This window comes from Quercus suber, unplaced genomic scaffold, assembly GCF_002906115.3.
Source record: "Quercus suber isolate HL8 unplaced genomic scaffold, Cork oak 2.0 scaffold_602, whole genome shotgun sequence".
Lineage (NCBI taxonomy): Eukaryota > Viridiplantae > Streptophyta > Magnoliopsida > Fagales > Fagaceae > Quercus > Quercus suber.
In genome coordinates, this window is record NW_027070046.1 from 148,382 (window position 1) to 162,335 (window position 13,954).

Consider the following 13,954-nt stretch of genomic DNA (forward strand, 5'->3'; position numbering starts at 1 on the left):
CACACCTTCCACACTGTTGGGTTAAAATAAATTGACCCCTTGCAATTAATTAATTAAGTAATTACCCAAGTTAATTAATTAGATCAAATTTCATGTAATAGCGTGGTAGCACAGACAAATCACCAACTAAACTAAATGCAATGGAAATTAAATTTAACATGGGTGATTTGTCTATGAATGGAGAAAACCTCCGAGGCAAAACCCCACGGGATGAATTTAAGGTCCCCACTCCTAAGAATCCACTATTATCAATCACAATCGGTTACAAGTATAAGGAATCTTACCAAACCCATTGGCCTATCCCGAAATACCAACCTACAATTGAACCCTTACCCCAATACCTAATTGGACTTGCATTGTAGTGGCAATCTTTCTGTTCAATGAACAAATCACAGTATGTGACTAACCAATGATGCACGGATCCCAGTACGTGACAAACTATAGCAACTTGAAGAGGATGTTGGCTGTAAAGTTTTTCAGTTAATTAACAATGAAGTTCAGGTAGCTCCTTAGTTACAAAACCCTAGTCGTAAATACATAGTAGCTTCTTCAAAGAGAATAATGAATTAGGCACTTTTTGCATATGCGATGGTCTCTAAAATAATCTTTATATATGTCTAGGGTTGTGAGAAAAGAAACACCATACAAATATACAAGCATGGGCTGAAAATTAGATTTGGAATTTCTAATTTTGTAAGTCTCATAAAAAAGAGCTTGTGTCAAGCTTCTGTTGAGCTTCAACATTAAATCTCGGTAGAAAGGATTTTGTTGAGACCTCTGTTGAGCTTTAGTGAACAGCTCTTTCTTCACTTGTTTCTTGGTCAGATTTTCATGGCTTTAACACTTGACTTGAACTCTTGTTTCTTGAAGTACTAAACCCATCCTAGATCTACTTAATTACAAGTAAAATGCATTTGTCAAAGGATTAGCCAATTACATAAAATATATCCTTAACACACACAGCTGAAAGGAAGATGACCATGACTCCCTATTTGTTAAGGTCATATTTTCTATGTACTGGCTTATCCTTTAACAAAACACACTTTACTTATAATTGGGTAGATCTAAGTTAGGTTTAATGTATCAAGAAATATGTTGCTCAGAGATATCAAGTAGTATCATTAAACAAGTGAAGAAAAGCTTATTCAATGAAACTCGACACTAGTCTCGACACTAGCATCTATTGAGATTTAATGAAGAAGTTTGACACAAGCTCAACACTAGCATCTATCAAGGTTTAATGAAGATGCTCGACACAAGCTCAATCTATCGAGATTTATGATTTTAGAATTCTCAGATCTGAAATTCAGCTCACAATGACTTGGATGATTAGGGTTTTTCTCTCTATAACCCTAGACCATATAAAAGGCTTATTTTAAAGTCATCAAAGATACATAGACACAATTAGAGAACTCATAGACTCTATTTAAAGTAACTGTGTTTTGTGTGCCTTAGGTTTTTGTAATCGAGTTCTTCCTAATCATTAACGTGCTTTGAAGTCAAGAACTTTGTAGCCAACAATATTCGATCAGTTGTTGGAGTTAGTCACGTACTAGGATACGTGCATGCCAATAAGTCTTTTACGAGATCTAGTCCAATTGGAGATTAGTGTAAAGGTTAAACTGTAGGTTGGTATTTTGGAATAGGCTAGGATAATGGTAATATTCCTTATACTTATAACCGCTTGTTCTTGATTAGTGGATTATTGGGAGTGGTGGCTTGAAATTCACCCAGTGGGGTTTTTGCCTTATGAGTAGTTTTACCCGTTCGTCAACAAATCACTGTGTCATTTAATTTCTGTTGCATATTAGTTTATTTGGTAATTTGTTGGTGTCTCGATGACTTGCATGTAATTTGACTTAATTAATCAACTTGGGAAATTGAATTAATTAATTGAGGTCAATCTATAACCCAACAAGTGGTATCAGAGCAGGCATACTCTAATTAGTTTTTAATCTTTGTTGTGTTGATCTATTGACCCCTGTTGTAATGGATCGTGGACAGTCGCTAATTATTCCTCATTTTTTTAATGGCACTAACTATGCATATAGGAAAGTACGCTTGAGAATTTTTTTGCAGTCCTCGATGAAAAAGTCTGGCTTACTATCAAAGTTGGATGGACCAAACCAACAGAGTTCCTGCATCATGGGATGATTATAAGATCAAAGCTGCCAACTTCAACAGTCGAGCATTGAATGCCTTGTTTAGTGCTGTGACTAATGAGGAATTATAGAAAATCTCATCCACTGAAAGTGATAAAGAAGCCTAGACATTTCTTCAAAATACTTATGAAGGTATCAAAGCCGTGAAAGATTCCAAGTTTCAAAGGCTCATTACTAGTTTTAAAGTAATCAAGGTGGATGAAGATGAAAGTTTTAATGAATTTAATGCCAAACTCAAGGATATAGTGAATTCAGCTTTCAACTTTGGTGAAATGATTTATGAACCTAAGATTGTTAGGAAGATACTTAGATCACTTCCTAAGTGGTTTCATGCTAAGATTGTTGCCATAGAAGAGTTAAAGGACATTGACAGCATTCCTTTGACAGAGCTAATTGGAAATCCGCAGACCTATGAACTATGGCTATGGAAGCAAAAATATTGCTCTAAAGGCGAAGAATGATGAAGAGGATGGGTCATCTGAAGATGAAAATTCAAAGTTCAAAGTTAACATCACATGACAATTCAAGAAATTCATTAAGAATCCAAATGTTAAAGCAAGTGATAAGGATCGTAAGAAGTTTGGATTTCCTCAATCAAAATCTCAAGATTAATTTAAGAGAGAAACCAAGGACATTGGACAAAGTAGCAACAAACCATTTGGTCCAAAGTGATATGGATGTCAAAGGTACGGACACATGAGACAAGAATGTCCAACTTATCTCAAGTCTATTGGCAAGAGTAAAGCCCTAGCTGCTACCTTGAGTGATACTGAACTAGAAGCAGATTCGGAAGACAATGATCAAGAAGAAACGTTCATGGCCTTCATAGTGACAATTGTTCCTCCCAAGGAATCTGAAGACTGGTTGATGAGGATTAGGAACTAATGGAGTCAAAATTTGATAAGTTGCATGACAATGATGACATTCAAATAGCCAACTCCAAGCTTTACAAGAATTCTTTAAGATATGAAAAGCTTTTAGGCTAGCAACAAGGAAGTTGAGAAAAGTGGAGTTAAAAATAGAAGAACTCTCCACCAAGGTTAAAGAAGCAAATCAAACCATTGGAGTATTGCGGTTTGAAAATAACTTCTTGGCTAAAAAAACCAAGAAGCTAGATGCAAAATTATCTCAAATAAGAGCACAATTGGAAAGTACATCAAGTGCCAAGTTGGATGAAATGCTTAGCTTTAAAAAGGCTACATATGACAAAATTGGTCTTGGGTATGATCCCTCTTTCTCTTCTAGCAGTAATTCTTCTAGTGCTTTTCGTGATGTTATTTTTGTTCCTCCTGCTACAAATGTTAATGCTAAGATAATTGATTCTAAAAATAAGATAGATAGTTAGGGTAAACATGATAAAGGTAAATCCATTCTAGGAGCACCCCTAAAAATTGTCAAGAAAGAGACTAAGCAAAATACTCTTCACTCCACTAATAAGAAGTCTCAATCGAAGAAAACTCACTTCTATCATCATTTTGGAGCATCAGGACACACTCGTCCAAATTGCTATAAGTGGCTTTCTAGTCAACAAAGCAATAATGTGTCATCTTTTGGAAAACAAAATCAGTTTCAAATCTCTTTAGCTCGTCTTGGAGAACTTCTAAAGGTTGTCCTTTTTTTGACAAATTTCAGTGGGATTAATCCTCCTACTCATTTACCTAAGCAAAGACCTCAGAAAAAGAAAGCTTCTCCTTCCTCCAAATCTCCTATTTGGAACGAAAAAGACTCCTCTAAGTAAATTATTCACTTTTCTTCATGCACAACTAAGTAATGTAAGTTTTGTGGCTCGTTGTGTGATTTGTATGATTTGGTTAATTTTTTATCATTCTTATCTTTATGACTCTTTTTGACGGGAAGGACAAAACAAATCCTAAGAGAAAGGCATAAATATGCAAAGAATATGAAAAGGCCAAAAGAATCAAAATGCTTTTATATATGTTGCAAGCGTGTTTCTAGGAGATGTGGGAGTAATATGATGTATCTCAATGGTGATGGTTCCCATCAAACGGTTATGATTGTGTGTGAGTGTTCTTGATTCTCTTATATCATTATTTTCATATGATGAGAATATCATGCTTTCTTGCAAAAGTTTTACACACAACATGCAACTCTTTGCTACTCTTGATACTATTGTACATGTACAATGTGATTTGGCCATCATAAGGAATACATGTGGTAGTATACTCTTACTAAATTGTCTTAACTTGTTTTTGAAAATAAAATTGGTTAGACTTGTTTAGTGATTTGGATCTTAGAATGCTTTGCATCTAGAGTTTTTTTTTTTTTTTGAGTGCTTAACATGCTTCTATGATTGTTTGTATGGTGTTTTTCTTGTTTTCATTCATATTATGTCTTTTCTCTCTTGAAAATTCATGTTTCTGTGCTTCTCGATACTAGCTCAATAGCAGTCTCGACACCTCTCGATACCTCTTAACACATGTCACTTCTATCAAAGCATTTTGGGGTTTTCTCGATACCTCTTGACACATAGCTCGATACATTGAGTCAAATTTCTAAACATTCTGTTTGTTCGACACCTCTCGATACATCGAGCCTTTATTCTCCATACCTCCTTGAGACCAGCTCGATCTGTTGAGATGCCTGTTTCTATAAATATATAAGGGTCAACCTAGTTTGTTTTTTCACTTAAACACTTTGATATCACTTTCTAGTCTCTTGGTCCAAACCTTCCCTTTTACCAAAATCCTTCTTCAAACCTCAATTTTGGCCTATTTCAAGCTTAAATCTGTTGGTAAGTGGTCTTAATCCCTCCTTTTCTTCATTTCTCATGCATATTCAAGCATTTAGACCTAGGTTTTCATATTTTTGGGAAATGTTGGGGTTTTTCTATTTTTGCTAAAAATTTTGGGTTAGGCTTTGTTGTTTTGTTATCACATGCTCATGCATTGCATTCTCAAGCATTATAATCCCATTTTCATATTCTAAATTGTGTGCTTGAATGAAAACTATGAGTGCTATAGTTTGGATTGGGTTGTTACCTATGATACTCTTTTTCTTTTTTTGCACCTCACATACTCATGCATTCCCATGCATTGTTCTTTTCATATCTTTATCTTTCTAAGTGTGTGCTCTAGTGTGTTTTTATTTTCCTTAGCATTCCTGACTATGGCGCCCAAAATACATTCCTACCAAGAATCCAATATCTCATCATGGTTCTACTTCTTCCTTTTCTTCTCCTTTTGTTAGAGATAGGTTTTGTGCTTCAAAATCCCAATAGGGTTTTGATCAGAACATTTTTGACTAGACGATTCATTCAAAATGCCAAGTTATTCTGTCTAATTTTTCAGACACACCTCTACCCAATGTGTTTAGCTCTTAGGGTTGGGAATCACTTTGTAAGAAACCCGCTAGATTTTCAAGCGTGTTTATACAAGAGTTCTACTCCAACATACACACTATCAATACCTCTGTTCCACTCATTGTAAGGGGATGGACTTGCTCTCAAAAAGAGATAGGCATAGAAATCTCTCTTTTGGGGTTATGTGGAGTCACCCCTTATTTTTTATAGTACAAAAAAATAAGAAAAAATACAAGATACAAAATACATATCTAAATAAATTCAAGTTTCATTGATTGACTATGTAAATAAAATTTGGTACCCACATAACAAGGCTTTGGTCCTAAATACAATCTACCAAAATAAAGATAAGACACTATTTTACGAACCAAAACCTATGGTTCGGGGACTAGGTTATAGAATGGAAAGGTGTTAGGCACCCATTCTCCTTGGATAAAATGTCTTCTAGACTCTAATGATCATTTAAGTAACTAGTGATATGTAACAAATTATGAAATGAAACATGTTATGTTAGTTTTTTATGTTTTAGATTTATGGTTAAATGTTATTCAAAGAACTCAGATCTGTATACTTCTCTATGTAAAGAATCAAATCTAATTTTAGATATAATAAAAAAAAAAAGATGGATTTTTAATGAGAAATTTTAGATTTGATTTTATATATGAAAAAGAATGAGTTTTATAGAAAGAATTTCAGATCTGATTTTTGTATATATAAAAAAAAAGTGTTTTAAAGAAAGAATTTCAAATCTGATTTTTTATATGAAAAAGAATGAGTTTTAAAGAAAGAATTTCAGATCTGATTTTTGTATATGAAAAAGAATGAGTTTTTAAGAAATAATTTAAGATCTGATTTTTATATATTAAAAATAATGAGTTTTAAAGAAAGAATTTCAAATTTGATTTCTGTATATGAAAAAGAATGAATTTTGAAGAAAGAATTTCAGATCTGTAGCATTTGATAACAAATAACCATAGACATAAGATCATGTCATAACAACCCTAAATCTATATGTTCAAGCATGTGAATCAAACAATCGTTATATTCTAATCATGGAATCAAGATTCAAAGAAAATCATACCAAAGGTAAATACTCACATATTAAAATGGAAAGAATAGTTAAATACACATGCTAATAAAGAAATAAACATTCAAACATGCATGTTAATAAAGAAGTAAAGCAATACTTTCATCAATTAATTACTCGAATGAATTCTACAAGGGGAATTGCTTTAGGAGTCTCAGAGAATAAATCTTCCTAAATCCTAAAAAATTATCGCTTAACAGAAAAGACAATCTTAAAGTCAGACTTCTAGAGTTTCTTTAACTTTAAGGGGAGAGGGGTGTTGAATTTTGGGTTTTTTTCCTATTTATAGAGGTGTATCTACCTAAAAAATAAGTTAGGGTTGCTTTAGGCCCTTGTTTGGGAGGAGGGAATGAAATGGAAATAAATGAAAATAATAATTTTAAAATATTCTTCCCTTCCATTTTTTGGGAAATTTAATGGAGGGAATGGAAAATTCATTCCTTTATATGGGAGTTTAAGTGGGAGGGAATGGAATGGGTTAAAGGGAACACTCATTCCTCTCTATTCCTTTAAAACCTCAAATTTCCATTCCCCCCCAAATTAGGAGGAATGGGAGGGATAAAATTAGATTTAATGAATTTTTCACTAAAACTCCAAAATACCCCTATACATTCAACCCTTCATTTTAAAATATGGGTCTAATAGTAATGTTGTATAAAATGATTCCATTCTATTCTCTCTATGTTACTCCCAAACAAGATTACTTACATTCCATTCATTTTCATTCATTTATTTTAAAACATCCAATTAATGTTACTTAATTCCATTTCTTTCCCTTGCTTAAATACATTCCATTCCATTCCCTTATGATCATTCCATTCCATTTTCTTATAAACTCTCAAATGAAGCCTAGAAGTTAGCACACACGAGTTGGTTTCAGGTTTTATCCCCAAAAAATTGAATCTAATGAGTATTGACTTGAACAATACATGTTAGGGTCCAATTTTTAATTTGCGCCAATCAGCACTTCTCAACTGCCGATTGGCACTATTGAAGTGCCGATTGGCGCTCCTGATTACCTCGTCCAGTTTCGTCTTGCACATTTTGGACTCTTTTTTGGGCGTTTTTTGAGCTAGGAATTGTACTTGGATGTGTTTTGGACTTGTATTCCTAATAAAATCCATCTTCACTTGATAATTAAATCTTTAAAATAATTATCTCAAGGATAATTGCCCTAAAAAGTTAGTTTTAAATCCAATTTCAACATTATTAGATTATTCATTTTATTCCAATGCAACCAAACTTGTTTTAATCAAAATCAACAACAAATCACAGAAATTTATTTAATTAAGGGTGCAAAATTGAGTGTTTACAGAATACCTCTCATTGACGAAGCTTCAAAAGTGAATGTCAATGTAAAATAAAGACACTAATTTTAGCAACCATGATTTAATCGAGGTTAATATTTCAAATATTTCCCAGCCTTAGAACCTAGAACCTTGGGACATAGTATTAGTGTTTTATTGTCTTACATAAATAAATATTGACATCTAGTCTGCTTGCTGAATGAAGAACCTTGCATAAAAGGCTTGAATGCTGATAAACTGATATGTGATTCTGATGATATAGAGCCAGTACGTAAGTTCGAATAATGATGGTGCCTTATACGTAAGTCCGAATAAATTCGGGTCGGTACATACGTCCGAATGATGGCGGGCCGGTATATAAGTCCGAATAATGAGGGCTGGTACATGAATCCGAACTGGTACGTAAGTCCGAATGATGGAATAAGGGCCGGTACATACGTCTGAATGATGGAGGGCCAGTTAAGTCCGAATATTGAGGGCCAATACATGAGTCGGAATGATGGGAAGCCGGTACATAACTCTGAATAATAAGGGCCAGTACATAAGTCCAAATAATGGAGGGTCGGTATGTAAGTCTGAATGGGAAGGCCGGTACATAAGTCCGAATGATGGAGAGCCGGTACGTAAGTCTGTTGCACGCATGTCCATTTGATGATGATAGCCGGTACATAAATCCTTGTGATGATTGAGAATTTTATCTACTTAATTTCTTTGAAATCTGGAATTTCTTCCGCCATCTGGTTGACCAAGAACTATATCTACTCAATCTAAAAGTTTAGAATTTTTCTTGTAATGGACAAAAAAATTCAAATTAAAATTTTGATGTTTGAGGCTCTATCTGCTCAATTGTTTGGAATCCGAAATTTTTATTTTCCTTTTCTCTCCGTACTATACATCCAACCCACGAGGTGAGGCAAATTAAGTGCCACAATCACTAGTAAGTACAATATTAGAGCTTTGGAGTGTGAGAGAGTTGGCAGACAAAATAATTTTCTTCCTATATCAATTAAGATTGATCGAGGATACATCACTTGGAAATTTATTGCTCAGATCCACAATATTTTATCTTCTTCTTTTGGTGAAACTAATACATATTAGAAACTAAGATTTAGCCACAAGGGCAGAAATGTTGCATAGTCTGTTAAAAGGTAAGACAGCTCCACAGGCGGAAAGTCTAAAATACAAAAATCTTATTGAAGAGATACAGCTTTCCTGGCCTGAGTATCAGCACAAGCATTCGCCTCTCTATAGCAGTGTTGGATTTTCTAGAGAGGTAGCCGGTTCAAAAGGTTCCTGCAGTCATCAATAATAGGTGCATAGTCAGCAAAAGATACATCATTCTTTCACAAAAGGTGGAATGCAGATTTAGCATCGAGCTCAATTTCAACAATTTGGACTTGTACGCTTGGGAAAAAAAATTTATATAATAGAATATAGAAAACGCAGGCAGACAAAACATTTTAAATAAACATTGGGAGCTAGTAACTGAGAGACAAGTACGCTTGGAAAAGAATTAATTATATATATATATATATAAAATAAAAAACCAGGAGTGACAAACTAGGAAGCACGGGTGCGTTTCAGGACTCGGATGCGGGTGCGGATGCGGGACTCGGCAATTTTTGAAAAAGGTGAGTGTGGATGTGGTGGGACTCGACAATTATAAAATTATTAAAAATATTTTTATTTATATTTTTAATATATTGCTAAGCATATTTTTTCACATTATATAAACATACCAAATTTAAGAGCAATAGTAGATAATAACTAGAACATAATATTCATAAATTAAATACAACCCACAAGATTGAAACTAAAACATTCCATGATGTTCAGAAATTAGACTACAACTCACAAGTTTGAAACTAAAACAAAATAAAAGATAATCAACAAGACAATCAAACACCAACATCATCATCCTCAATATGAATAGCTTCACTTCGAGCTTCACTTCGAACTTCACTTTCACTAGTAGTAGCACTAGTGTTAGCATTCTCAATAACCATGGCTTCCAACTTTGGCTCATCAAGTGTAAATGCTGCATTCTCAAGAATTCCAGCTCCTCCATGTATGTCGCTCTCATTTCAAGAGTCTCCTGCAATATCCCACATCTTTGTTGCTGTATGTATGTACTCCTCATTGCGCCTTGACAAGAGCCAAAGATTAGAATGCGCATATACCAAATCCTTAGCATGTGCAAGAGTAATTTTAAAGGCAAGGTTGTCCAAGAAGTTTAAGGGCAAGGGTGTGAAGAGTTGGAAATGTGGAACCGTGGTATTGCCACCAAATCAAAGGTTGTAAGGCCCACCTATTTGTCAAGGCATCTAGTGAAGGAAACCTCCCTCCTGAAAATGTAGCAAACTTAAACTTCATCACCGTTAATTCATTCACATCTTCAAAGTATTGTTCCAAACACTTGCTTCTTTCCATAGAAATTTCATGATCCTGATGTGAAGGAATGCGCTTTGGATTCCCCGAAAGCCATTCAATGGAGTAATACCTAGTTAAAGATTAAAAAACAAATATAGATGAAACATGTGTTTTACTAAAAGGGTGAACTAAGGAAAATAGAAAATAAATGTACTTAGGATTTAAGGAATGAGCCAAGCAATGTATTGGTGTACAATTTTTAGTCCATCGATTAATGAGTATATCATACACCACAGCCCAAAATGAGCTATACTGATCATCTTTCAAGCCTTTGTGCCGATATATTACTGCCTTCACCTTCTCTATCATTGAATCTCATATCTCATACACAAGATGAAGACAAGGCTTATCTGTGTCGACTATTTGTAGCATATCATAAATGGGTGCTGTGAATTCAAGAACATAATCAATCTTATCTCACCAAATATCACTTAGAATCATATCTTTCATCTTTTGAGCTTTTCCAACATCATCCTCCCTATAAGAAGCCCATTGGTCACTAATAGCCATGGCTTGAAGGCATCTTTTTATCAACTTCAACCTTTTCAGCATTACAACAACCGCAACAAATCTAGTATCAGCAACTTGGAGTAGTTTTAATGGACAAAATTCATTAAACATTGCCAACCTCATTGAATGGTTCATGATAAAAACACGTATGAAGGATGTATCACCAACAATACGTGTAATCCAACTACATTCCTCATATGTAACTTCATTCTTTTCAGTGTTTTTTGCTACACAAATATTCTTCAAGGCTAAATTAAGAGTGTGGACAACACAAGGTGTCCAAAATATTTTAGGATACTCACCTTCAATAAGAGCTCTAGCAGACTTCATCACACTAGCATTATCAGTGATGACTAGGACAACTTTTTCATGTCCAATCTCTTTTATAGCATCCTTCAACACCCCAGTGATATAATGTTTGTCTTTGAACTCACCTGACCCATCAACTGCCTTTATAAACACTGGACCCCCATCTGATACAACCATAATATTAATAAGAGGCCTCCATTGTGGATTTGACCATCCATCAGAAACTATACTTACACCATTTTCAAGCCAAGAGTCCTTAACTGGTTTCAAAAGTCTTTCAACATGAGCTCTTTCTTTTTGCAAAAGTGTTATTCTCAAGGCATTGTATCCAAGAGGAAGATAACCCGGAATGTTATGGGTAGCAGTATATGCATAGGAACTACGATAATGTGGGTTCCTTGCAAAGTTAAACGGAAGCCCACCGGTGTAAAACATCCTAGCAATTCTGCTATCCAAATCATGTCTAGCATTATTCTGGAATGCTTTCTCCAAAGGAGAATCCACCTTCCTCCTCTTACCATCAACTGGATTTGTACTATCACTCCCTTCTTGTTTTTGAAATAGGGAAATAGGTATAGCAGGCCCACGGCCTGGGGGAGGTGGGGGTAAGGGAATTTGTCTTCTCTGTTCTCTCTCTTTCTTATCATTCTCAACTTGATCATGCATTCGTTGCATTTCCTGCCTATGGCTCTTCACCTTAGGGCATGCTTTAATAACTTTGCCAGAAATTCCTAATAAATGAGCCTTAACCCTAGAATAGGATCCCATATAAACTGTATCACAATAGTTGCACTTAAAGTATGTGTTTCCACCTGATTTAACAGAAGCACCAGGTAGTTTTTCTACTTTAGTCACATACTACCAAATAGGAGATTCATCATTTACTTCTTGATTAGATGAAGGTGAAGTTTTTGTGCTAGTAACTTCGTCCATTGCAAATTCAATAGATTCAATTTAACCTACAAATAATAACTATTAACTAAATAAATTAAAAATAAATCAAACCTAAGTTCACAGATTCACAAATCACAATGAGTAATAAGTAATAACTATTAACTAAATAAAACTAAGATTGAAAAGAAACTAAGATTCACAAATCACAGATTCACAGGTTCACAAATCACTTCTGAATCCTATCTGATTTACAAATTTTATTAGTTAGGATAAGATTCTTATCCTAACTGATAAAATTTGTAAACCACAACAACCATATTAATAATAATAACAAAACTTCAAGTCCTCACCCTACAAGCCTGAAATAAAAGTTACAGAAAAATTAAGAAAATGCACTTGTTTTTTACATAATTTATAATTAGAATAACAATACACACTGACCCAAATCCCACCATCGTTTTATTCGTTGTAACAATACCAGTACAAAGTAGTCAAACATTGTCACCAATCTACAATTAAAGTTACAACCTGCAACTACAAAATCCTTTAACTCCCACAAGAATCGAAAAAACAAGCAAAAAAAAAAAAAACACGGCAAGCACACAAATTTGGACAGAGTGAGAGAGAGTGTTTGGACGAAATTGTAAAAAACAAGCACACAAACACAGCAAACACAGAATAGAGAAGAGAGAAATCATAAAAAACAAAGAGTAAAACGAGAAGAGAGAGCACACCTGAAGCCAAGCACACGGCAGAGAGAGAGAGGCCGGAGGCGGAGAGCACAGAGAAGAGAGATGAGGGACGGAGTGAGAGAGAGTCTTTTGGATGAAGTGAGAGGGTGTGAGAGTTTAAGGGATTTAGGTTAAGTTCAAACGGTGCGTTTTGCACCTTTTTTTTGTTTTCTGAATTTCGGCTTGACTCGGTCGTTTCGGCTTGAACCGGCCATTTCGGGTTTCGGCCGATACGGCCCGAGTCGGCTTGATTCGCGTCATGCTGGTGTGAGTCGGGGAATCCACGTGGCAGGACGCAGCTTGATGCGGCACAGACACGTGGTCAGCGGTGTCCCTCCCGCGTCGCTACGTCCCACTAAGTCCGACGTGGGTGCGGCTCCTCTGGAGCCACGTCTGTGCATTCTAGGTGACAAATCCAGTCGGAAATATTGACTATTTACAGACATGTTTGGCACTTTTTGTCAAGAATTGCATTAGATTGTCATCCAAGTCACGAATCACTTCTGGGTTAGGATTTACTTACAAAGTACATAGGAAGTGTAAAAAGTGTTACTTGAAATACCTAAGCTAGTTGACTTGATAATTTCTTTTGCTTATTTCTCAGTTCTTTGATGATGAAAATCATTTCAGGTTGAAATCTTAATCGAAAGCTTAAGACTTCTAGTTCTGGTGGCCGAATGGTACTGCACTTTTATTTTTATTTGTATGAATCAATGGTAAAGTGCTTATGTAAGAAGTTTGGAGTTAATTATATTAAACAATCGCATGAAGCAGCTATCCTATTATGTAACCAACTGTCGTACTCTGTGGTTCAGTTGTATAAACCAGTGTGCATGTGTCATGTCAGACTATATGTAGATTATGATCTTCACTCACTGCAAGGAAAAAAGACCTTTACAGCGGAGAAATTCGTTGTAGTAACTACAAAGTTGTTGTAATAAGGTGTTATTATAATGACAAAAAAGTTGTTGCAAGCCATTGTAATAAACTCCGAGACAATATGTTTTTGCAACACTAGATTTCGTTGCAATAAATTTCACATATTGTAATGATCAAGTCAATGCAATAGGTTGATATTTTTTTAAACAAATAATAATAATAATAATAATAATAATAATAATAATAATAATAATAATAATAATAATAATTTTAAAATAAATAATAAATATTTTTTAAATATTCATTTTTACATTAATTTTTCTATT

The 13,954-nt window shown here is 34.6% G+C and overlaps 1 protein-coding gene across 1 annotated transcript; it reads right to left on the bottom strand.

Moving 5' to 3' along the window:
- Positions 1 to 9,773: 9,773 nt before the first annotated feature.
- Positions 9,774 to 11,892, bottom strand: LOC112032107 (uncharacterized). The gene is made up of 3 exons (XM_024064840.2): positions 10,727 to 11,892; positions 10,184 to 10,375; positions 9,774 to 9,951 (listed from the first exon to the last, which is right to left on the bottom strand). The coding sequence occupies exons 1-3, from the start codon at positions 11,890 to 11,892 to the stop codon at positions 9,774 to 9,776; spliced, it is 1,536 nt and encodes a 511-aa protein (XP_023920608.2).
- Positions 11,893 to 13,954: the final 2,062 nt, after the last annotated feature.

Excerpts from the sequence above, each read along its gene's own strand:
- LOC112032107 (XM_024064840.2), bottom strand. The coding sequence starts at position 11,892 with ATGGGATCCTATTCTAGGGTTAAGGCTCATTTATTAGGAATTTCTGGC. Across the intron at positions 10,376-10,726 it reads ATGATTCTAAGTGATATTTG|GTATTACTCCATTGAATGGC; the intron begins GTGAGATAAGAT and ends ATCTTTAACTAG. Across the intron at positions 9,952-10,183 it reads CTAGATGCCTTGACAAATAG|CGACATACATGGAGGAGCTG; the intron begins GTGGGCCTTACA and ends TTGAAATGAGAG.